The sequence below is a fragment of the Microplitis mediator genome, chromosome 5 (genome assembly GCF_029852145.1).
Source record: "Microplitis mediator isolate UGA2020A chromosome 5, iyMicMedi2.1, whole genome shotgun sequence".
In the NCBI taxonomy this organism is placed as follows: Eukaryota; Metazoa; Arthropoda; class Insecta; order Hymenoptera; family Braconidae; genus Microplitis; species Microplitis mediator.
The window spans coordinates 13,814,912-13,842,755 of record NC_079973.1 but is presented as its reverse complement, the minus strand read 5'-3'; the positions used below and the strand labels follow the sequence as shown (position 1 = coordinate 13,842,755).

The following is a 27,844-nucleotide window of genomic DNA, read 5'->3' as shown; positions in this document are numbered from 1 at the left end:
AGAAATTATCCCCAAACATACATTGGGACCTCATTGGATATTGATGGGGCAAGCCCGATAGGTTATCCCTATTAGGATATGGTTGGGAACATATCGGGTGCGCCCAACATTAAAATACAAAATTGCGATTGGGTTCACCTCGGCTTGCTCGATTGGGATATTTTTGGGAAGTTGTTGGGATGACCCAACATCAAAACTTATAATTTGCTGTCGGGCTTATCCGATTGGGAAATAATTGGGAACCTGTTAGGAAAACTAAACATGAAATATATAAAATAACCCGGGAAAAAATGTTTTTATAAAATTTTGTAAAATTTTATAAAATTTTACAAAATTTTAGTACTAACATTTTATAAAATTTTATAAAATTTTATACTGAAAATGGCCTGGTAAAATTTTATCAAATTTTATAAAGTTTTATCAAATTTTATGAAGTTTTATAAAAATTTATAAAATTTTATATAACTTTGTAAAATTTCATAAAATTTTACCAGGCCATTTTCAGTATAAAGTTTTATAAAATTATGTAAAATTTTATAAAATTTTATAAAGTTTTATAAAATGATTTTTTTTTCCGGGACGGGTCACCCATCCAATTAATGGCCACCCTCGATGCTGCTTAACTTTTGTTATTGAAGAATCGTAGTCTGCTCCGCTCGTCTATTGGTCACTTGTAGCTAAGAAATATTCATGGCTGTATGTATGATTACTCATGAATACTTATCAGCCATATTTCATAGTTTAATTTATAATTATATATAAAAAAAAGATTTGAATAATTCAACTATCGACTGTTTAATGGACATAAAATTTTAAAATTAATTAAATTTATTGATTTTTATTTTTGAATTAATGGCGAAACCTTCGAACTTTTTCTTGAGTAACGACGATTTAATTTGAATTGCTAGTTGACAAAATAAAAATTTAAAAACATTAAATTCAAAATTATCACATTATGTAATATATATATAAATATGTAAGAGAAAGGGGTGGCGGGGGTAGGCGAAACGAGGTACTCCTAAAATTTTATAAAAAAAAATTTTTTTTTTTTAAATCTATTATAACCATCCCAAAATTACTTTTGTAAATATAATTGAGCATTATTTCGAATTTTTTTCGTTAAACTTTTTCAAGAATCTAGTGCCGGTCGAAAAATGTTAAAGACTTTTGTATTATGATAAAAACTATTAAAAACTTTTTTATCTTCCTTTGCATCCAATAATTGTGTAAAATATAATTTTTCTTAATGTAAATAACTTACAAAAAATTTTAATAAAATCAAACTTATTCAATATTCAGAATTTTTTTTTTTTTTACATTTTTCTAGGGGTACCCTGCATATATTTAGGTAATCAATTATATTTTTTATAATATAATTTTCATATTTGTTTATCACCATATTTTGCCCGCAAAAATGGAATTTTTTTTTTTTTATGGCCATTGAAAATTTTATTTATTTACTTTGAATTTCTAACAATTTTTATAATAATTTGTAATAAACGTTATAAAATTGTGTGACATTTTATCAAATTTTACAAAATGCTACCCTACACTAGATGCAATAGTGGCATCAAGTTCTCTAAAGTTTTATGAAATATTATATAATTTTATAAAATTTCATACAATTATATAAAATTTTATCTAATTATTACTCCCCTCTTGAGATCTTACTTTATAAAATTGTATAAATTTGTATAAGATTTTATAAGATCGCATATAATTTTATGAAATCGTATACAACTTTATAAAATTTTATAAAATTTCATCTAAATATTACTTCTCTTCTAAGGACTTACTTCATAAAATTATATAAAATTGTATAAGATTGTATAAAATTTTATATAATTTTATGAAATCGTACACAACTTTATCATATTTTATAAAATTTCATCTAAATATTACTTCTCTTCTAAGGACTTACTTTATAAAACTATATAAAACTGTATAAGATTGTATAAAATTTTATATAATTTTATGAAATCGTATAAAACTTTATAAAATTTCATACAATTATATCAAATTTCATTTAATTATTATTTCCCTCACTAAGATCTTACTTTATAAAATTTTATAAGATTGTATAAAAATTTATATAATTTTATGAAATCGTATAAAAGTTTATACAATTTCATAAAATCTTATAAAATTTCGTACAATTATATAAAATTTTATCTAATTATGACTTCCCTTTTAAGATCTTACCATATAAAATTTTATAAAATTTTATAAAATTCTATGAAATTTGATAAAATTATATGAAATTCTATAAAATTTCGCTGTACAGTCTTATAAAATTATATAAAATTTTATATAATTTTATACAATTGTGTAATACTTTATAAAATTTTGTTATATTTTATACAATTTTATAAAATGTCATACAATTTTATAAAATGTCATACAATTTTATAAAATTACATTTATTTATTACGTTCCTTACTCAGATCTTACTTTATAAAATTTTAGAAGATTTTATAAAATTTTTGAAGATTTTATAAAATTGTATAAAATATTATAAAATTTTATAAAATTGTATGAATTTTTATAAAATTTTGCTGTAAAATCTTATAAAATCTTACAAAATTTTATAAAATTGTATAAAATTTTATAAAATTTTATAAAAACATTTTTTCCCGGGAAATTTTTACTTTTAAATATTAAAATTAATTTTTAAATGCAAAATATTTATATTTTATTATGTATTTTACTTACAAAAGAAAAAAAACTGATTAAACCTTAAAAATAAAGAAAAAAAAATAAAGAATAGCAAACAATATTTTTGATCTCTTGCAGATTATAAATTTAATATGTAAAGATAAAAATCGAATAGTTGTGTATGTTAAAACCAGTGATGCACGTGATGACAAAATCTTGTGACTATAATACAAACGTATACAAGTTCAGACAGGTCTGCGCTTCAAACAAATAACTACACTGAAAAAAATAATCGCTAGCTGCTAGCGATTTTTTTCTTTAGCAGCTAGCGATTTTTAATCGTAAGCTGCAAGCGATTATTTCGCTAGCTGGAAGCGATTTTTTCTTTAGCAGCTAGCGATTAAAAATCGCTTGCTGGAAGCGATTTATTCGCTAGCAGGTAGCGATTTTTTCGTTAGCAGGTAGCGATTAAAAATCGCTTGCTGGAAGCGATTTTTTCTTTGGCAGGGAGCGATTAAAAATACTGTTTTTATCATTGAAATAAATATATAAATATACATATTCATATATATTTATACATATATATATAAATATATATTTATATATTCATATATATATATAAATATATATAAATATATTATATATATATATATTTATATTTATATATATTTATATATATTTATATATATATATTAGGGTGGCGCAAAAAAACCGACTATTTTTTTTTTTTCAATCTCGCATGAAAATTTGTTGGTTTACGATGTTTTAAGAAGCCTCTCCACAAATCAGCTCGATAAAAAATTTTTAAGAGGTCGCTCACGAATTTTGAAAATATCGAAAATGATCGAAATTAGGGTTTTTATTTAAAAAATTTTTTTTTTCTCGTGGCAGCAATAGTTTATATTTGTAAAATCATGACTATGCTGAAAATTTCAGCCCAAAATATAAATATTTAAACGGCGCTCAAGAATTTCGAATATTTACTGATAATATGTAATTAATAGTTTGAATTAGTTTTTATAACTCAATTGTTGTCATTTCACTTAAATATAACTTTTGCATACCCAAAAATATACAGAACAGTCTTAAACAATGAAATTCGGTCAGTTTTGAATAAGCGAAAAAACCTACAAATTGGATTAAAAAATAAAAAAGTATGTAAATAACTTATTATTTCTATTTCTCGGGTTATATTTTCATTCATTGTCATGCAAATTGATGGTGAAAAAATCGAGAAGCTTTATTATTAATATTTAAGGGTCGCTCAAAAATGTCCAAGAGACTGCGCTCGGAAACATTCAAAATTCTTGAGCGCCGTTTAAATATTTAAATTTTGGGCTGAAATTTTCAGCATAGTCATGATTTTACAAATATAAACTATTGCTGCCACGAGAAAAAAAAAATTTTTTAAATAAAAATCCTAATTTCGATCATTTTCGATATTTTCAAAATTCGTGAGCGACCTCTTAAAAATTTTTTATCGAGCTGATTTGTGGAGAGGCTTCTTAAAACATCGTAAACCAACAAATTTTCATGCGAGATTGAAAAAAAAAAAATAGTCGGTTTTTTTGCGCCACCCTAATATATATATATATATATATATATATATATATATATATATATATATATATATATATATATATGTATATATATTTATATATATGTATAAATATATATGAATATGTATATTTATAAATTTATTTCAATGATAAAAACAGTATTTTTAATCGCTCCCTGCCAAAGAAAAAATCGCTTCCAGCTAGCGAAATAATCGCTTCCAGCAAGCGATTTTTAATCGCTAGCTGCTAAAGAAAAAATCGCTTCCAGCTAGCGAAATAATCGCTTGCAGCTAACGATTAAAAATCGCTAGCTGCTAAAGAAACAATCGCTAGCAGCTAGCGATTATTTTTTTCAGTGTGGAATTACTACATATTTTCAAAAATATTTAAGTAGAGAAATGACATGCATTTAAAATAAATGAATTAAAAATATCATGTAGTAGGTGTAAAGTTTACACTCAATCTATGGTAAGCTCAAAACTTCTTATCATATTTTACTCGATCGCACACTGGATTGCCATTAAAAGTTCAAGTTAAATTCAAGTAGAATCAGATTGTAAATGAGAAAAAGTTTTATAAAATATTTACTTTTCATGAGTCTTTTTTACTCATTAAAAAATTTATAATTATATTTTTTTTTACTTGATTTCAATACCCACAAATTACTTTTTGTTATAAATCTATGAAATGAATAATTAAATAAATCTCAACGAGTAAAAATTTAAATTAATAACATTTATGATCTTCATTTATGTTGAATTTCACATATTTCTAACTGTAATATTTGTTTTTCGTATGTATACATAAAAATATTTTCCTTCAATTATACAGTGGGTTTAATTCTCAAAACTTCTTTTAATACTTTTACATCAGCACTTGTGTATATTTTAAGAGTTATCCTACACTCGTGAGGAGTTAGGACTCGCAAAAGATTTATCGCGTTTACTAAGCCCGTATCTAGTCTTCATGGGTCAAACTTTTTTATATTTATTACTGAACTAATATGTGTACGCAATCTACAACGAGATAAAAAATGATAAATAACGTATGCCTGAAAAAACAATTAAGACATATCTACATAATTTATTACTTATCATCAGGTCATCAATTGAAAAAATAATCAGTTTTAAAAGTTAATCTTCTTGCGAATGATTATACAAATACCGAGAAAAAAATATTTACGTTTGGATAATAAATTTTATTACATTTGTAAAAATAATCAATTTATAGTTTATTGCTTGATAAAAAACTTGTGGGGGCTGGTCAGGGCAAAATGGTCTGGCCTCCAACATGCTTAAAAAAATAAAAAATATATTTAAAAAAAGTTCTTTCGTTACCTAGAATTTACCAGGGGTTTAGGAATAAAATATAGTATTGAGGTAAAATGAGGCACCTAACAATTTAAAGATGTAAAACTATTACCCATACAAAAAAAAAGAATCGGCTCATTATTGGGTCGTGAATGGCTGCCAATTTTCAAGCATCGGGCGAAGGTCGGCTAAATATCGAATGATAACGGTATGCCAAGCATGGCATCAGTCGAGCATTGGCCAATCATCGGCCAAAGCTTGGTATCAAGCATCAGCCAAAGCTTAATTTATCTCAATTATTTAATAACAGCTATACTAAATAAAAATGATGAATTCATGTTTATTTTTATTGTAAAAAACATTATGACTATGATTACGATTATTAAAAAAATTATAAATATTATAAATACTATGATACAAAAGATTATGATTATATAAATAATTACAGAAATAATTGTTATTATTAATATTATCATAAAAATCGTTATAATTTTATAAATAATTATGATTATAATTATTCTTCAGTGGATTTTCCAAACCTAAGAGAAACACTGTCTTGCTTTTGTTTACTGTTCTCCTCACTTTTTTTCACCTCACGATCAAACCGTTGGCCAACGAACGGTGGTTAATTGTGTGCCATTTTTATAAGCAAAAAGACGGCTGCCAATGTTTCACCATGCACGGGCCAGTATAGTTAGCCATTTATTGGCCAATTATTGCAAACCAAGCATCGGCCGATTTATGGGAAAATTTCGAAGCTCGGCGACTTTGTATGGGTACACTGTAAAAAAAATTGTTAAAATTTTCAAAGATTGTATATAACGCAATAAACACATACATTTGTGCTTGAAATTTCATTACTAGTTTCATATAGAATTTAAAATACACGTTTTTGAATTTTCAAATTAACACTTTGGATTTTCAAATACTTTTTTTTTAATTTTCAAATAAGTTTTATGAAATTTCAAATAGAATTATTAAAATTCAATATATGTTTAGAATTTTCAATACTTGCTTTGAAAATTTAAAACTCAAGTATAAATTTTAAGTGCGTTTATTAAAATTCATATTTTTTTTTTTAATTTTGAATACCAGCTTGATTATTAAATTACGTAGGGGAGGGTGGGGCAGAGCGGCCCCCCTGAAATTTGGATAAAAAAAAAAAATTTTTTTTTTTCGCCTAATTACTATAAATCCGATATGTTTGCGCATTTTTAGCCCTACGCATGACATTTGGGGCAAAATCGACAAGCCCAAAATTTTGAAAAAGTGATTTTTTAATATTTATATAGTCAAATTAAAAAAAAAATTATTATAATTCCACATTTCTAGCCCTACGCATAACACCTGGGGCAAAATGGACCAGCCGAAAGAGGCAAATTTGGTCACTAAAAATTTGTAAAAAAAAAATTTTTTTTTTTGTTGATAAATTTTTGAAATAAAGTAAAACTATAGAATTTTTTTTTTTTTATTAAATAACAATTAGTAATTAAGGTAATCGAGAGTGAACGATTTATTACACCTTAAAAAATTTTTTTCGAGTAATATAAAACCAAAAATAGTTGTCAAGAGAAAGAAATACACCCTTAATGATGAAAACAATTTAAAAAAAAAAAAACGAAAAAAAAATTTTTTTATCATTTTTCGGAGGGGGGCCGCTCTGCCCCACAAAAAAAAAAATTTATTTCAGAATTTTGGCAAAATGTCCATAAATTTGTTCGAAATAGGACAAAAGTAAAGTGATCTTATGGTTGAAAGCCACAAAAAGTAATAATTGGCTTAGGGGGGCCGCTCTGCCCCACCCTCCCCTATATTAAATTTACAGCTTTTTTCATGAAAATACAATTCAAATATCTAGTTATGAAAATGCAATCCCTTTTGTATTGTAATTTTCAAATTATTTTTAACAGTGTATTATAGAAAAAAATTTTTTCGTTGACTCGTAGGAGTGAGTCATGATTTGAAAAAAAAAGTTTTAAGTTATTAATAATAAAGTAATTAGTGATAAATATAATTTCACATCATAATTTCATAATTATAATTTGTAATTCTTTATAATTAAATGTCAATGTCGAAATATTTCAAATATAAACTCTTGGGTGTTTTATTATTACTTTAAACATTAATTTGTAAGTTAATTGTTTTCCGTATATTTGTAAGGCAATTAGAAGTATAAATTCACTATATTTATATGTTGTAATAATTTTTTTAAATTGTTTTTGTTACAGCGGGTGCAAATGGCCCATGCGTTGAGACGCATTTCATATGCGACCTGTGAATTACAACACGCGCAATTTAGTTTTCTAGCGCGAGAACCACGAGCACACTTTACGATACAATACTGTCATTCTTTTATCACTGAATCACCCGAACAGGTAAAAATTTTATAATTTTTTAGCAATTTTATCGATAATAAGTAATTCATAATTTAACAAAAAAAAATATGTATAACACCTAGAAAACAAAGTCTTCATTTCTGAATGAGAAGATAACGTTCTCTATCCCTTTCTTTATTCTAAAAAAAATTAATTGTGCCTCTGTTGTTTCACAAACAAAATTAAATATTCCAAAATAATTTTTCTGTAAAACAAATCAGAACTTTTACAAGACTGTAAGGTAAAAGCCCCTATACCCGCTCAGTACAATTAGTCGCTCACATCAACTGTTTAAGGCGTTTTTTAGGAAATTTTATAAAAGAAAATTACAACTAAAAATATTATTATTGATAAATAACTATTTGAGAATCTAAAAATATTAAAATATGATGTATCAAATTATTTTATAATAGATTATAAATTTAAATTAAATGACTGTTTTCAAAATCGCGCTCAGCCAGGCATTTTTTACTTTAACGTTCATTCGTTAGATTAAATTTAGGGTACGTCAAATTTTTTAAGAATTGTTATAACTATATCTTATTAAATACATTTTCAAAATTCATGAAATTTTATATTATGAAAGAATAAAGTAGTATAATTTATAAATTATTTTCCAAATCAATAAACTTATTATACTTTAATTTATATTGTCCTTGAGCGACTATAGGACCATGTGTTGATAGAGTAATGGTACATCACAATTTTTAATGAGCAGCTATGGGTACACTCAAGGACCTTATTTAAAACATTAATAATAATTAATAATCAACATTATTCTTCAAACTTAAATTTTATTCTAATACTCGAAACTTCAAAAAATAACTATCAAAAAAAAATATGGTTTTTCATTTTATTTACTAATTTGTATTGAATAATTTAATCTCACTCCAATGAAAAGTGAGCGGCTATAGGGACTTTACCTTATTTTTAGCCTTATTCAGAAATAAAATTTAATTCAAAAGTCGATTCTCGTAATTTTTTTTATCAATGTAAGAAAATAAAGTAATTATATGTAGGATTTTTTATCCCCGTCGATAAAAGCATTTACATAATTCCCAAATAATTTACATATTTTAATAACTAATAATGAATAGAAAATACAATAATTCAAATACAACCTAAGAAAATATTTTTAAAAATCTTATCCATGAATAGTTGGAAATTAAAATCTTAGAAATTGTGCAGAATTATAATTGATTAATGTACAACAATCGATAAATCTATAGATCATTAACTACAGTCGGAATTCTTAATTTCTTCTTTACCCGTAGCTCGATCGCTCAAAAAATATCTACTTTCACAATAAAATATTTTCCAACAATTAACAGGTTTCATATAAAAACGATTCGAATTACGAAACAAATTAGATCTGTTAAGACGTAAAGTCCTCGAAAAGTTTTTATTCTTACTTGCATGGTTTAAAAGTTTCAATTTCAATTGATATTTCTAAGTATAATGATCCGGAAAAAAAATTTTTAGAATATGGAGACTTAAATTTCGCATTCTATCAAGAGATACGTCGATGTAATTTTTTTTTCATTATTTAAGTCTACGTAGTCCTGCGCAATAGATATATGCATAGATCAAAGCTATAAATGCCAAATTATTAATTTTTGATATTGAAATGAATAAAAATAATATATACAATCGGACCTCGTTATAAGAATATTTGCTGTCTTTTTTATGAACCAAGTATCGCGACAGTTTGAGAGAGAAACTAATAGTCTTATAACGAAGTCCTACTGTACAGTTTAATGTGAAGAAATCGCGTGACCTTGACAAGTCCGTTGTAAAGCACAACCTTTCCGCTTCGCGTTCAAGGTGCGCAATTAACAATTTTTAAATTTGAAATTCACAGAGATTTATATCAGTAGATGGAAATGATTTTATTGAGATCAACGTGGATCTAAAATTTACAAAAATTAAATGTACGTAGATTTAATCAACCCTCATTAGATCTTAATAATTTTGCACACCTGAACGCGAAGCGGAGTGCTGTACTGTTACCAAATTTTTAAACTGAGTTTCGGTCAACTTCAATCATCACCATTAATTTTATACAGCACTTAATTAAAAAAAAATGCATTTATAGCAAAAAGAAACTTCAATGAATAATTCTAACATATTTATAAGTTTTATTATTTAGACCGTTATTAAAAAAAAGTTTATTGAAAGAAATTTTACTTGGACGTCAGTTGGTCTGTACGTATCTGAGCACACGATACTTCTTGAAGGAGTTGATGAATCACTTTAATTTTTTTTTAACTTCCCGCTAAGAAAATTGCAAATTTTCAAAAAGGGAAGTTATTGGTTTCGGTCCGATTTTCGAAAATCGAGTTTTCATCAGATGTCGACGTTTTGAGGTCCTAGGAAACTATTCTGACTATTCCCGGGTGGACGTCCGTGTGTGCGTGTGTGTGTGTGTGAACTTTTTTTTGTCCGACGATATCTTTGGAACGGATGAACCGATTTGAACGTACTTGGTGGCGATCGAAAGAGCTCACCAAAACTTAGTCTTGATTAGATTTTGGGGTAAATCGGTCATGTAGTTTACAAGTTATACAAAGAATAAGAATTAAAAATTTTTTTTTATTTTAGTTTTTTATTGATTTCTCAGAAACGACTTATACGATCAACTTCAAAATCTAATCAGCTCTAGAACTCAATAAAACACGTCGATTGCCACCTCAATCATCAAAATCAGATAATTCGTTCGAGAGTTATCGCGGGAGAAAGAAATGGTAAAAAACAGTTTTTTGCGAATATCTTCGAAACAACTGAACCAAACAATTTCAAAATTTTATCAGCTCTAGAACTCAATGAAATACGCCGATTGCTGCCGCAACCATCAAAATCGGTCAATTCATTCCTGAGATATCGTGGGAGAAAGAAATGCTAAAATCGGTTTTTTTTTAAAACAATGGCACACTAAAGTATTTTCGAGCTCGAAGAGCTCGAAAATGTATCTACAACAATGTTTTCGAGCTCGAGAAGCTTGAAAACAGCGGGAAGTTTTGGGGCTGGCCCGCAGGGTCAACCGATAGACAGATTTTTTTATTAGCTTCGGATTTTAATTCTTAGGTAGCCTTTCGAATATCTCTATGGTAAATTGTCCCATTCATTAATAACGAAATAAAAACCCAAAATTGATGGTTTCAACTAATAACAAATTCGCCATTTTTTCTCCTAATAGATATAAAGAGTTTTTATTACATCTCGATTCCACGCTTTGTAAACACATATTTTCTTTTTTTTTTTTACTGTTGGAGTTTGATCACTTCAACGTGATACCTGGTGGTACAAACTGACAGTGCCTATTTTTCGCGGATAAATATTTTTAAACTGAGACAAAAACTATAGGTGACATCTAGAAGAGCATTTAAATTAAATTAATAATTAAATGTTCAGTACACTGTAAAAATCCGGAGTGAATTGGGAGTGAAATAAAATCCGAATTCACTCCGGATTCACTCCGCCACTCGGAGTTCCGGAGTTTTAAAAAAAATCACTCCGCATGCGGAGTGAATTGGAAGTTTTTTTTTAGCGGAGTGATTGCGGAGTGACGCGGATTTTATTTCACTCCCAATTCACTCCGGTCCGGAGTTTTAATGCTTAAATAAATTTATATTAATTTATATGAAACTGCTAAACAACGTGTGTGTTTGGGTGTCTGCAGGTGTTTGTGTGCGTGTGTGCAAATGTGTGCATGTGTGAAAATTTGTGCGTGTGTGCAAATTTGTGCGTGTGTTCAAATGTGTACGTGTGTTCGAATGCGTGCGTGTGTGCAAATGTGTGCGTACGTGTGTGTGCGAGTGCGCGTGTGTGCCTAAATATGTATGTGTGTATGTGTGTGCATATTAGCTGATCCCCATACAGGAAAATACGACGGGGCCAGATATGGACCACGCTTGGCGCAATGCTGTCGATCTTTGGCCCAGCTTTGGCAAAAGTCTGGGATGATAACAGGGTGCCAGGCTCGGTTGTTACCAATGGCCCAGGCATCATTGCCAAGGCTGGCCCATGCGTGGTTGCCAGATCTGAGCCATTCTTGTTTGCCAGACCTGGCCCATGCTTGCTTGCCAGACTTGGCCCATGCATCGACAAAACAAATAAATTTAATTTAAAAAAAATTTTATTATTATTATCCTAATAGAGTTTGTAATCATTAACGTTTAAACTATTTAAGTGAGGTAAATGATGTGAAAAAACTCAATGGAAATTCTGCTGGGCTCTGGGCGCGAACTGCCGTCCTTCTGATCTCTAGGTTTGAACGGTAGCTACTGGACGAACCTACTAATGTTGAACCGAAACTTTTATATGTTGTACTTATTCATTTTACTACAACCACTTGGTTTTATGAAATATAAAAAGCAATTAAATAAATATTTTCGATTAAGAAAAAAAATAATAATTTCGTATTATTTTTATTATAATTACATAATTTTTAAAAATAAAATTTATTAAATTTAATTGATTATTTATCAAGAACCCAGTTGAATTGTCTTGCTCTACCACCCGCAATATTAAAAATAACATTTATTGTAGAAATTCATGAGTTATTTCTTACTTAAATTAATTTTTATAACTAAAATTATTAAATTACGGTTGTTGATCGCAAATAACAACGAACTAAAAAATATTTCAATTATTAGTTGTAAATAATTTTAATCGCAATATTATAATATTTATTAATTAAAACTTATTTTAATTCAAAAATAAATAATTATTAATTTAAAAAACCATAATAATGAGTTAATTGAATAATTAATAAAAAATGTGGGTTAACCAATTCTGGCCCAAGGATGGGAAACTATAGGTATAGCCGAACTTGGATAATCCTACCTTGGCCCAAATCTGGCTTGCCATTGAATGATCAAGGCAGGGGAACCTAGTCTTGGCTTAAATTCGGGTAATCATTGGTTCGGCCAAGGCTAGGTTACCCAGTCTTGGCCCATGTTAGGGTTACCATCCAACGGCCGAGGTTCGGTTACGCAAACTTGGCCCAAGTTAGGGTGACTCTAGGCTTGGCCAAGGCTAGGTTACCCAGTCTTGGCCCATGTTAGGGATACCATCCAACGGCCGAGGTTCGGTTACGCAAACTTGGCCCAAGTTAGGGTGACTCTAGGCTTGGCCAAGGCTAGGTTACCCAGTCTCGGCCCATGTTAGGGTTACCATCCAACGGCCGAGGTTAGGTTACGCAAACTTGGCCCAAGTTAGGGTGACTCTAGGCTTGGCCAAGGCTAGGTTACCCAGCTTTGACCCAAGCCTGGGTGATCATTGGAATGGCCAAGACTAATTACCCAGTTATGGCCCGGGCATGGAACTATAGGTTTGCCAAGATGGGCTTCCCAACAATGTCCCAGACGTGGCCCCGTCGTTCAACTCTGGAGCTTCCTGTATGGGTCAATAATGTAACACGCGAATTTTTACTTCGATTTTATTATGTGGAGTTATCTTTTATTAATAATATTTTCCAAACTCCGCTCCGGAGTAAATTTCACTCCGGAGGGATTAAATTAATAAACAATTATCTACTCCGCGAAAACTCCCCTGCGGAGTGAATTTCACTCCGAGGGGAGTGAATAGGTAAAAATTAATTCACTCCGCATTCACTCTGGATTTAATCCGCATTCACTCCGCGAATTTTTTACAGTGTAATTAATACAAGTAAATTGACTACTCAAAATATTACATGAGCGTTTGAGGTGTACACTTTTGGATTTTTGAATGACTTTTTTTATTTTCAAAAGAAATAATTTTTAGTAGGATTTATCGTGTTACATTTTTAGAAGAAAATTTAATTTAATTTAATTCAGAACATTTTTTTAAACAATTATGTATGCTAAAACAACATCATTCATCTTATTTAATTTTGGTATGCATTTAAATAAAATTATGTATACATATAATAAGGTCACTATTATATTTCATACATATTGTATATTTATCAGTAGAAATAATTATATGAATAATACTTAAGTTTAAACATGTGTACTAAGGTTAATATTAATTGTTGAGAGAGTGGCATATGACGGAATGTCTGTTTTACTATGTTAAACGTCTCGTAACACATGCATAAATAGAAATTATAAAAACTAATGCAAGTCACACATGCAGCACTCTAGCCGATTAAACTATTACTCAAATTTACTGTTCATAAACGTAATATTATCATAGAATTTCTTTCTCAGAAAACTTTCAAACAATTTATTGCTTTACATAAATCAATTGATCGATTAATAAAACATCTGATAAAAAAAATTTAATATCCTTAAAATAGTTTTAATGAATCGTTCAATTAATAAAAAAAGTCATATAATAATATATTAAAAAATTTTTAAAGACTTAAATTTTTTAGTAATTAATAAAGGTGAAAAAATTTTTTTTTTATTTATTTTTACACCCTTTTTCGTTCTCTCACACGACCGGTTTTAATTAATATCCGGTAATGTATAGAATGGCTAATGGCGTGATATTATTGCACCTCATTAGCATTGTTATTGCTCGCACCTGCAGCAATAGACGAAACACTTGAATTAATTCGTCATTTTATATAAACACTATTGTAATTAGAAATTTCTAATTATATATATATGTATATATAGATAGATGGGGGAGGGAAAGTCAAAATGGGGTAGGAGACACAATGGGGCACTCCCAAAATTCTATAAAAAAAAGTATGTTTTTTAAAAGTTCCAAAATTACTTTTGTAAATATAATTCAGCATTGTTTTGAATTTTGCTTGTTAAACTTTTTCAAAAATCGAAAGTTTCAGTGGAACAATGTAAAAGACTTTTTTTTCCCGTATAAAAAAACAATATATGGTTAAAATATATAAAATCATATATGTTTGCAACAATAAAATATATGAAACATTATATTGTATATTGTAAAAAATCATATAGAGATTTTGGCTGATTTAATATAAAATTATATACAGTAGTAAATATATGTATTCCATATATGTAACTTATATGTTTTTTATATTAAGCTATATATACATTTACATTCACCTTATAATATATTGTATTGATGTATTTCCTTTTATATTCAAAAAATATAAAATTTTTAGATGAAATGAAATATGGGTATATATATTCGCATCAAATTAGCTAATTTTGAAAATTTTAACTGCAATTGAAAGAGTATATTAAAATTTAGATCTAATTTAATTGGAGTTGGTCATACGAATAAGAAACTTTTTTTTTCCATACACAATATAAATATATGTTTTTATATATGATCAGAATATATTTTTCGAATATGATAGAATATACATTTTTATATATGATAAAAATGTAGTTTTTGTATATATGATTGACATATATATTTTATATATGCTAAATATATACGGACTCGTATATGATGAATATGATATTTTTTTTATAAAAAAAAAAATATAGTTAAATTGGCCACATATTTATTTTCTGATTTTTATCATATGTTTTTACATATATTTTGACCATATACGGGTTATGATAAAAACTACTAGAAATTTTTTTTCTTCCTTTGCATTCAATAATTACATGAAATATAATTTTTTTTACGTAAATTACTGTTAAGTAAATTTTATTTATTCAATATCCAGAAATTTTTTTTTTACCTTTTTTTTAAGGGGTGCCCCATTGTGCCCGCAAAAAATGAAATTTTTTTTTTTCAACAGCAGCTAAAAATTCTTCCATTCACTTTGAATATCATTAAAAATAAAAAAGATTTATGAAATTAAAAATTCATATCAACATGAAATTTCAAATAAGAAGAAAGAGTCTTCCCATGATTAGAAAGCATTTGTAAATTTTTTATTGCATCAAAATTTGAAAAGAACTTCTGTATTCGACCTCATACATGTTTACATTTATTCATATTCTATAAATAGCTTCGTTCTAAGATTTTTTTTTAGAAAAAGTTTTTAAAATTCATATTGCAGTTGAATTTATAAAACATTATGAGCAGTAGTAAGCTGAAGAAAATAATTAAAATATCCAATGAAACTCAAGCGTCTTTTTTCATTCTTAATATTATTGTATCATAACTATAATAACCATAATGATAATGGTAAGCCCAAGTTTACAAATAAGAGTCCAAGTATAAACGGAAAAACGAAAAAAAAAGTTTTCTTTGACAGTTATTTTCATTCGGGAAAATAAAAGACATTGAAAATAAAATTTGAAAAAAAAAATGATAAAAAAAATTTTTCAAGAGAAGATGAAGATTCAGAAACAGATATACCAATGAAGTCTGAATCGTGAAACGATCCAAACTTTTTTTTCACCCCAACTGCCAAACGATTAAAATGAGAAGCACTAAACCAGAAGTTTGAGGACCAGTTAAAGTTGCTATTCTTCCGGTCATTGACATTCATTTTGGTCGATTCTACCCGAGTCGAAATTTAAATCATAGATTGCACGTACTAGACGTTGAACACGTAAATAGCTGTAACGTAAAAACGTAAAAACGTATTTTAGACGTAGTTGACGTACGAAAACGTTAATAAGACTTGCGTAATCGTAGATACAATCTTGCGAAACTTGCAATAAAAAATTAAACTATGTGGGAAACATCCCGAGTCAAAAAACAAATTCTAGTTTGGACCTCAGAAATTTCAATTCTTTTGATCTTTTATTTACCGCACAATAAATGATACGATATTGGCACTCTAAATCCTCATTGACAATTCTGAGTTCTAAATTCAAACTCTACATCGGTTTTAAATTCTAACGAAGCTCTCAAAACCCTCACAAAATAAATTACTGTTTCCGAGTTGAAAAATATTACGCAAATTTATACTTATTTTTTATTTTTGAGTCAATTATACTGAGATTCTCAGTCAAGTATCAATTTTTCATTAAAAAAAAGTGGGGGAACCTATATATAGATTACGTCATTTGAGAAATTCAGGCCTAAACCTGGAGTAATCAATTTTATTATGTTACACTGTAAAAAGAGCGGTGTTAAAAATGGACTCGTTTTAACTCCGCCCGGTGTAAAAATGAAATTACACCGGTGTAGGAGGAGTAATACACCGGTGTTAAAAATACCGGTGTAAAAGCGGAGTAAAACCGGTGTAAATGCGGGGTAACCGGTGTTAAAGCGAAGTAATACCGGTGTAAAAGTGGAGTAATGCCGGTGTTAAAGCGGGGTAAATTGCGTCCGCTTGGAGTATTAACTTGACTGATTATAAAACACAAAAAATGTCAGTTCTTTATGAAAATTAATAAAAAATATCATTTATTAACAAGTATAGTGATCGAGTAAGTAAAAATATTCACAAAGTAAAATATTTTAACACCGGTAAAGAATATTTACACCGGTGGCGGCGTTAGTTTAACACCGGTCTAGAATATTTACACCGGTGGCGGCCTTATTTTCACACCGCTTTTGGGGGTAAATTTAACACCGATAATTTTAACACCTACACCACTTGGACTTACTCCGGTGATTTTTTACAGTGTATGAGTATTATGAGGCTCACGCTAAATTTATTTAATACCATTTTTAGCCCTCAATTATGTAAAATCGCCCGTAAGGACAACATTGAGGCCTAAAATGGAATTACTTTCTACACAGTTCTCAATCTCCGGAGTCCAACTTGTCCCTCAAAAACCTCACGTAGTATTTTGAGGTCCGAACTGGAATTTGTTTTTTGACTCGGGATTTCGTTGTCAAAAAAATATGCCTAGCAGCCAAAAGACGAGAAATAAAAATTGTTAGCAGCTTTTGAAAAATATTTTGGGTCTTGCAGGAGATAAATCTACTGATGGCTCGAAAATTATTATAGTTTAGAGTATAGAGTCTAGTGTTATCTCTTGCAAGGCTCCAAAATAATTTTCAAAAGCTGCTGAAAATTTTTATTTCTTGTTTCCCGGCTTCTAAGTAGTCTGTAAGACCCAATGGAGCATAAGAAATTAGCCATCAGTAGAGTACTGTCTCACAAGTCCCAAAATATACCACAGCTGTTAAAAATTTTTATTTTTGGCCTCCTAGCTGCTAGGTTAGTCAGTAAGACCCAAAAGAAAAATTTCTATTTCTTATCTTCTGAAGACTGGGTAACCTAATCTTGGCTATCCAATGGCAAGCCAGACTTGGGCCAAGACTAGGTAACCTAGTCTTGGCCATCCAATGGCAAGCCAGGTTTGGGCCAGGACTGGGTAACCTAGCCTTGGCCATTGCAATGATTAACCGGGCTTGGGCCAAGAGTGGGTAACCTAGCCTTGGCCGTCCAATGGCAAACCAGACTTGGGCCAAGGTAGGATTACCCAAGTTTGGATATACCTATGGTTTATATAAGTAGATCATATAAATGTACCAGTTTAACGTTAGTAGGTTCGTCCAGTAGCTACCATTCGGACCCAGTAATCAGAAGGACGGAAGTTCGCGCCCAGAGTTTAGCAGAATTTCCACCAAGTTTTTTTCACATCATTTACCTCCCTTAGATAATTAAAACGTTAATGATCATGAATTCTACGAGGTTCATAATAATAAATTTTTTTAAATTAAATTTATTCGTTTCCTGGAAGCCTGGGCCAGGTCTGGCAACCAAGTATGGGCCAGGTCTGGTAACCAAGCATGGACCAGGTCTGGCAACCAGGCTTGGCCCGAGATTATCATTCCAGGCTTCTACCAAGGCTGGGCCAAGACTGGCTTACAAGCCTGGCCCAAGGTTCTACAAAGTTGGGCCAAGTCTGGGCCCGTGGTACTTTCCTCTCTGGGTACGGATATTTATGTTTTCAACATCTAATACATTCAATCTCCGATTTAAATTTCGACTCGGGTAATTTTTCAATTTTCTTCAGTCTTTATTTCATATTTGACATAGTATCTAATGATTTAATAATGATGATTATCTTAATTTGGGTAAAAATATAATAAAATTTAACATTTTCGACATTAATATCTCTAAAAGATTGTATCCGGAAAAGTATTAGTTGGTAAAGTTTATGAAAAACGAAGATACAATGTCATTTTTTCGCTTGTCTGTATACCTTATATTATATATATTGTGATGTTATATTGTCGACATTTATATACAATATATATATATATCTTATCCTATACCCAACAAAATATAAAATAGATTTTTCTATGCATCGTCTGCAGACATGGATAGATTTCCTTTGAAGAGATTTTAAATTGCTCTTATTTTCTATAACGCATGCATGACAACTTTTTTTTTTCCATTTCTTTTTACCTTTTCCCATTTTATATAAATTTCATCTCGCTTTATATACTTCCTCAAAGACTTTCTTTTTTGTCATAAACTCGTTTGCTTTAAAAAATTATTTCATAATTTAAGAGTATATCATTTTCAAATGTTATCTATAAATAATTTTAAGCCAGTCCACTTCTTCACGGACAATAACAAAAAAGTTATTAGTGTTAAAGCTTGAGTTGCTATATCTGTCACTCTTTTTTCAACATTTTCAACGATGCACAAGGGACATTATCAACTACAATAGCAATTCTTCAAAGTCGTTACGAATAATTTTCTACTCACCCAATAACGATTTAGTTAGACTATAAATAATTTTTCCATTTAATTTATTTGAGCTTCCACAATCATCTGAGAACTAGTGAATTATTGTACCTTAATAGGCATGTTTTTCTATATAATTCACAATAGTGGTAAGAACAAGTTCAGAGCTTAAAGTATGATATAAAAAAATGATTACAAACAAAAATAAAATGCTACTGTCATGCTTATGATGATTGTACTTAGAATTCCAACGAGTTTTATAAAAATACAGCAGGTGCGCGGGAATATAAGAAAAACGAATTGGCATGCCTGAAGGGAGATTCATCTTGATGTTCTCATGTTGCTAATATTTACTCTTCTTATTTCATTTACTTTCTGAGATTATTTCATTTATTTTGTTTAAATTCATAATAAAATATTATCACTAGAACAAATTCTTTATAAATAAAAATTTATCAATTTTTTTTTTTTAAATATCTAGGGGAGGGTGGGGCAAAGCGGCCTCCCTAAGCCAATTATTACTTTTTGTGGCTTTCAACCATAAGATCACTTTACTTTTGTCCTATTTCGAACGAATTTTTGAACATTTTGCCAAAATTCTGAAAAAAAAATTTTTTTTTGTGGGGCAGAGCGGCCCCCCTCCAAAAAAATGATAAAAAAAATTTTTTATTCGTTTTTTTTTTTTTTTTTAAATTGTTTTCATCATTAAGAATGTATTTCTTTCTCTTGACTTCTATTTTTGGTTTTATATTACTCGAAAAAAATTTTTTAAGGTGTAATAATTCGTTCACTCTCGATTACCTTAATTACTAATTGGTATTTAGTAAAAAAAAAAGAACAATTCTATAGTTTTACTTTATTTCAAAAATTTTTCAACAAAAAAAAAAAAATTTTATTTTTATAAATTTTTGTGACCAAATTTGCCTCTTACATAGAGAAACGGCCGAAAAATATGAAAAAATAATTTTTTCGGAAGTTTCGGCTGGTCCATTTTGCCTCAGGTGTTATGCGTAGGGCTGGAAATGTCAAATTATAATATTTTTTTGTTAATTTGACAATAAAAATATGAAAAAATCACTTTTCCAAAATTTTGGGCTTGTCCATTTTGCCCCAGGTGTCATGCGTAGGGCTAAAAATGCACAAGTATATCGGATTTATAGTAATCAGACGAAAAAAAAAAAATTTTGATCAAAATTTCAGGGGGGCCGCTCTGCCCCACCCTCCCCTAGAGGTATTTTAGTTTTTCTTCCACTGACTCAATTTTTATCACTAAAAAGGGCCATTCTTATACATTTACTTTATAAAATATGAAAGACATTTTGATTAAAATTTCTCATTGTAAATATTATTCACGGAAAAAAATGGTACTCAAAATTTTAAGAGTTTGTTGTTTATTTTTGACTTAAAATTAGTATATTCAATACTGATATCACACCAGGATCATTATATATATTACAAAATGGCTATTATTTATATTAAAATTTGACACACATAGAAGAGCAAAATTTGTAATTTCGTGTATTACAAAGAAAAAACAGATATCTTGAGTCAAGAAAATATTTTTGAAGACAAACGTTTTCGGGAACCAAGTCAAGATTTTCTTGAGCCAAGAGAATTCGTCTTGGTTGAAGAAGATTTCTACTTTATCTGAGAAAATTTAGGTCTCCAAAAAAATTTTCTTGAATTAAGAATATTTACCTTCAGTCGAGAATTTTTAACTTCCCGCTAAGAAAATTGTAAATTCAAAAATTCGGGAAGTTATTGGTTTCGGTCCGATTTATGAAAATCGAATTTTCATCAGATGTCGACGTTTTGAGGTCCTAGAAAGCTATTCTGACTAATTTCACGATGATGTCCAAGTGTATGTATGTATGTATGTACGTACGTACGTACGCATGTAAATACCTGTATCTTTTGAACGGATGAACCGATCTTGAACTTTAAGGTGTCATTCGACGCGGCTTGTCAATATCTTGAAGCTGAAAGAAAATTAGCTTGATCGGTAGGGCTCGTTCAGAGATATTCTAAAAATAAAATTTTTTCAAAAGTGTTTTTTTTTTATAACTTTTAATGTGCTTGATGGATTGATTCCAAAATGGACTGGACTCTAGAGCTTTATAATCCACGTCGAATGCCACCTCAACCATCAAAATCGGTGCATTCGTTTAAGAGAAACCGTTGTCAAAAGAATTAAAAAAAAATTTATTTTTTATTTTTTTTGAAATATCTCAAAAACGACTTGATAAATCGAATTCAAAATTCGATTAGCTTTAGAACTTGATAAAACGCGTCGATTGCCACCTCAACCGTCTCAATCGGTTTATTCGTTTGAGAGATATCGTTGGAGAAAAAATAGTAAAAAACAATTTTTTTCGAAATAACGGCATACAAAACGATTTTCGAGCTCGAAGAGCTCGAAAATGTATTCACGACAAAGTTGTCGAGCTCAAAGAGCTCGAAAGCAGCGGGAAGTTTTAGGGCTGGCCCGCAGGGTCAACCGATGGACAGATTTTTTTTTTTTGTGTGTAGAATTAATATATAAAAGAATCGATAAATTGGTATCTACAGTTATTACTATTCATATAAACATAGAAAAATTTACAAAATGAGGAACCGAAAAATTAGTAAACGTACATATTAATATATGAAGATCTAGTATACTAATTTTTCATTTTATTATTTACCACTTATTCGATACATGTATATAATAAATTAATTTATAATAACGAATAAATAACATTTTATATTAATTATTAGTCAATGGGATAGAATTTATAAAATAAGAGTTAAAAGTTTTCGGTATTTTTATAAGCAAAAAATCAGTATCTAGTATACTAATTTTTCATTTTATTATTTACCACTTATTCGATTTATGTATATTATAAATTAATTTACAATGATGAATAAATGATATTTTAAGCTAATAATTGATAAGTAATTTTTGCAATTTTCGGCTGGAAAAATCAGTATCTAAGATACCAGTTCCTAATTTGACCAATCATTACGTTTTAATAGATTATGCCATGTTTTTATTTATTATATTTATTATATTATACCATAATTTTTGCTTGGATGCACCTTGAAGAAATTTTCTAGTACTTTGTCTCCCCAATTTTCAAATGATATCTCTAAACTTTTTTTTCCTTTTAACAAAAGTTGCTGCTGGTCGCTGCAAATCGATGCCCGAAGCACGGAAACCTTCTTCGGCCCTCTAAAAAGACCTTGAAGAAAATACAAGAACGAGTAGCAACAGAGAGAGTAGACTTTGCACTTGGAAGTTTATGGGTCTTTTCTTCTTCTTTTTATTTTTTTTCATTTTCTCTCTACCCTAGCACTCGTCATTCTTTACTTCTCGTCCAACAGGGCTAGTCGATCGTATTATATTGTGAAGTAGAATTCCAGTCGTTCGTGCATTTAGTCAATCTTTCTGGTAACAACTTTCTCAGATTAAAGTTTCAACTACTCACTAGTGAATTGAGTAATTCGCACGACTAACCCTCTACTATAACCTTTTATTCAACCACTTTCGTTTTTACTTTAATTTTGTTTTAAATAAACTCTTATTTTACGGACTATTAGACACCCGACACTCGTGTTAATTTCCATTCAGTTAAATAGTTTCTTACTATTACACTTGTTATAAAACTGTATTTTTTTTTTCTTCACAGTAAGTAACCATGAAAACCTACTAAACTATTTTTACTTCTTGAGAAGTAGAAAAACAAATGTGATAAAAGATGAAAAGGATCAGGTTGACAAAAGTAAAAAAAAAATTAGATTGACGTGCCTGGAGCTGGTTTAATTAAGTGCGTCACAGTAGCACAAGCGTTAAGAAATTCCGGGAAAATTAAAAGGTATGAGCGTGTAATGAGTCGGCGTATTTTATCTTGAAAGTTTTATAGAATCTACTATACTAAGAACGTCGACAAATGTTTTTTTTTTTTTTTTTTTTTTTTTTTTTGTAATTATTCTGTCAAATGACCTAAATATGTATAAAAATTTCATTTATTAAAACAACCGGAAAAATTTTTCAATTCTTCAGAAATATTCCCATAATGGTATGGGAATCATTCCCATATATTATGGGGACCATTCCCATATCATTATGGGAACCATTCCCATAATGGTATGGGAATCATTCCCATACTATTATGGGAATGGTTCCCATATTAGTATGGGAACTATTCCTATAATATTATGGGAACTATTCCCATAATGTTATGGGAACCATCCCTATAATATCATAAAATTTTTTTTTGCGCAATAGTGTAGAAATTTCCCTCGTGATATCGGGAGATTCAAATGAAGCTTCTTCGACGCTATATTTGTATGGAAACACAAAATTTTTTTTGTGTTTCCGGCTAATCAGCACATTGAATTTATAACGTATACACTATACTAGAATATGATTGGTTGCAGCATCTCCGAGCATGCGCAACGAATCGCGAAGAAATTTAAAATTTGAAATTTTTACACATAAAGCATGAAGATAAAGTGTGAACTGCTTTTGATTAAATGTTAAAAATGATAATATTAATAACCTGTAAATAATTATGATCCTGAAGTTAGCAGACAATTAAAGATTTTTGGATTTTTTTTTTTCAACAAATCAATCACAAAAAAATAAAAAATAATAATATGCACATGTAGAAAATTTAAAAAACTACAGGTGCAATGTTTTAAAATATTTTTTTTTTTATAATTTATTGTTTAAAAAAAAAATCCAAAAATTATTAGACGTCGGCTAACTTCAGTATCATGTCAAATTAAAATTAATATAAACTTTTTGAGAATTTATACAAAAAATTTCAATTTTTGAAAATTTGAGATTTTATCAAAATTTAAATTTTTATTTCCAAAATTTGAATTTTTGTTTTTATGTTTAATAATATTTCTGTGTATTGTAGAAGTGATTACCACACTTTTCTTTAAATTAATTTTTTCATGATAATATGGGAACCATTCCCATAATATTATAGGAATGGTTCCCATAATGATATGGGAATGGTTCCCATAATATTATGGGAATGATTCCCATAATGGTATAGGAACCATTCCAATTGCATTATGGGAATCATTCCCATAATATTATAGAAAGTATTCCTATAAATTATAGGAACCATTCCTATAATTATAGGAACCATTCCTATAGTGTTATGGGTATCATTCCCATAATTATAGGAACTGTTCCTATAATTATGGGAAACATTCCTATAATTATAGGAACCGCTCCCATAATTTATGGTCGTAATTCCTATGATGGTATAGGAAAAAATTTCACAAAATTATGGGAACCGCTGCCATAATTTTCTTTCCGTGTAACTAAATTTTTACTATGTTGTTAGTATAGAAATTGCACTTCATTTACATGCTATCGAGTAGTGTATTTACAATAAGCATGCTCGGGAAAAAATGTTGTTATAAAATTGTATACTGAAAATGGCCTGGTAAAATTTTATAAAATTATATGAAATTGTAGGGTGTGGTGCGTCCCTACAGAGAATTTGTCTACATTATAAAACTTCACTAAGTTTTTCCTTACACGAATCAACTCATCTACAGATAAATTTTTACATCGCAACGACTCAACAGAAGATTATTTTCACATCGTTCTATCTCTACATGAGAATATCTCTCATATTGAAAATCTCTACAGCGATCATTTTTACATAGCGCTAAGTTCAAACAGTAGAATTTTTATTTTGACATTTCATTAACAAAGTAGGTTAATCATTATAAAAGTGAATGAATGAAAGTGAAATTAAATTATTTAAATATTAGCAAAGTGATGATTCACCCCAACACAAATTTAGAAAATCTAGCGATTGCTGCTTTTAAACTAGTGGTCACGTGTTAACTTTTCATATCAATTTCGATAACTTTTTTCTGTTCTTGAACTTGATTTCCACTTTGGTTTATATACAGCAACAAGTGCTGTATCTTCACTTATTTTGAATCGTTTTTTAACAGTACCACGGTTGTCTTATTCGACAATTAATATTTCAATAAAAGTAAAAATATAAAGACAACAATGAATATTAATTAAATAATAATTGATACAGAAATTTAACACAAGACCACCAGTTTAAAAGCAGCAATCGCTAGATTTTCTGAATTTGTGTTGGGGTGAATCATCACTTTTGTAATATTTGAATAATTTAATTTCACTTTTATTCATTCATTCTTTATATAATTAACCTACTTTATTAATAAAATGTAAAAACAAAAATTCTACCGTTTGAACTTAGCGCTATGTAAAAATAATCGCTGTAGAGATTCTCAATATGAGAGATATTCTCATGTAGAGATGGAACGATGGGAAAATAATCATCTGTTGAGTTGTTGCGATGTAAAAATTTATCTGTAGAGTTGATTCGTGTAGGAAAAACTTTGTGAGGTTTTATAATGTAGAGAAATTCTCTGTAGGGATGCACCACACCCATTTAATTATTAATTTCTTCACTCAGATCTTACTTTATAAAATTTTATAAAAATATTTTTCCCTTGGTTTATAATATTTTATGCAATTTCATAAAGTAGGATCTGAGTGAGGAAATCAATAATGGAATGTAATTTTATAAAATTTTATAAAAACATTTTTTCCCGGGTGGAAAAAATTTAGATATTTACCACATGTCCCCACAGTGTCAAACTTTTTGGGCAATTTTCACAAAAAATTTCTCTGCGTGTACAATTTCAAATAAACTTTCAATCGAATATAATGAACCGTAGTAAATTTCATAGTTAAAAATATACCTTCAGCTTAATAATTTAATGAAATCTTTTACTCATTATTTGAAAATTACATTTCTTATTTTATCCTTTCTGTAATATTTTATTGGTAATCCATGAAATTATAGAAAAAAAATTTTTTAATTCATTCAATTTTTCTATTTTTCAAAAAAGAACAAAATAATTTCTTCCTTGTAATACAAACGAATTTAAAACGCTCATTATCTCTTATGGCCTTTAAATATATAATTTTATCTGAGTTTTATCTTTAATATTATGCAAATAAACGATAAAATTCAACAGTAAAAAAATTCATTAGATTTTTTTTTTTTTTTTTTTTTTTATCAAGGTTTTTCAAAGAGTTAGTATCGTACACGCTATGCTCCATTGTTAGCTTAAGAAATGGTAAAAAAAGACCAACATACATACTCATAAACCTTGAAGACATGAATACGTTTTTTTAATCTACTCAGTCCCTTCATATAGGCTTTTATCCCAAGATCTCCGATCGTTACGCAAAACGGAGAGAATCACGACAGGAACCCAGCTCGTTTCCGCTTACGATCGATACACACCGTACTAGCCGGATAATAATCATGACAGATAAGACCTGCAACCGCGTGGGTAATGACACGTAGCCTCTCGCCAGACTTGCGAGAGCATTTTAAGAGATATAAAAAAAATTATTTCCAACTAGTGTTCCAACTAATAGTCAGCCCAGAAATGACAAAAAAAAAGTACGTATATAGCAGTGGGAGAAGACGGCACGAATCGGTACCAATAATAGTTATACGACGATTCCACCGTCTCAAGTTCGCACGGAATGAGGCTGACCTTGGCATTCTCATCCAGATAAAATAATGACTCGACTCTATAGAAAAACAGTGAGATCGAAAAATTAAAAAAAAAAAACCAGTAATGAAAGAAACAAATTTACCATCATATTTAACTAAACATTTAATTTGTAGATGTTCATCAATTAATTCTCAATACCCGTATGATAAAACAACATATGGTTAAAATATATAAAATTATATATGTTTGCAGCAAAAAAATATATGATATATTATATTGTGTATTGTAAAAAATCATATAGAGATTTTGGACGATTTAATATAAAATTATATACAGTAGTAAATGTATGTATTCCATATATGTAACTTATATGTTTTTTAAATTAAGCTAGATATATACATTTACATTTACCTTACAATATATTATTGTATTGATATATTTCCTTTTATATTCAAAAAATATAAAATTTTTATATGAAATGAAATATGGGTATATATATTAGCATCAAATTAATGAATTTTGAAAATTTTAACTGCAATTTAAAGAGTATATTAAAATTTAGATCTAATTTAATTGGAGTTGGTCGTACGAATAAGAAACTTTTATTTTCCATACACAATATAAAAATATGTTTTTATATATGGTCAGAATATATTTTTCGTCTATGATACACTGAGAAAAAATTTCTCTTTGGACAATTAAATTGGTTTTGTTGAATTCTATTAAGCTAAAAATTATTTGGGACAACTAAATTTTATTACGTCAATATAATCTATTTTATCATTTTTAACAAATAATTTAATAGACTCTATTTGGTTGACATTAATATTTCTCTCTCTAAGATAATAAAATCATATGGTAAAGTTAAGAAAATATTTATTTAAAGGACAACTAAACTAATTTGTAGTGCCAACAAATCGAAATATTAGAGCGAAATATTAT

At 28.7% G+C, this 27,844-nt stretch overlaps 1 protein-coding gene across 6 annotated transcripts in view; it reads left to right on the top strand.

Annotated features, from left to right (window-relative positions):
* LOC130668618 (EGFR adapter protein-like) overlaps positions 1 to 27,844 on the top strand; it is a 374,416-nt gene that overhangs the window by 277,298 nt on the left and 69,274 nt on the right. For all 6 annotated transcript variants that reach the window (XM_057470973.1, XM_057470976.1, XM_057470974.1 and 3 more), the window contains one exon: positions 7,753 to 7,899. In XM_057470973.1, the coding sequence (XP_057326956.1) occupies positions 7,753 to 7,899 (147 nt within the window). The remainder of the gene's footprint in view (positions 1 to 7,752; positions 7,900 to 27,844) is intronic.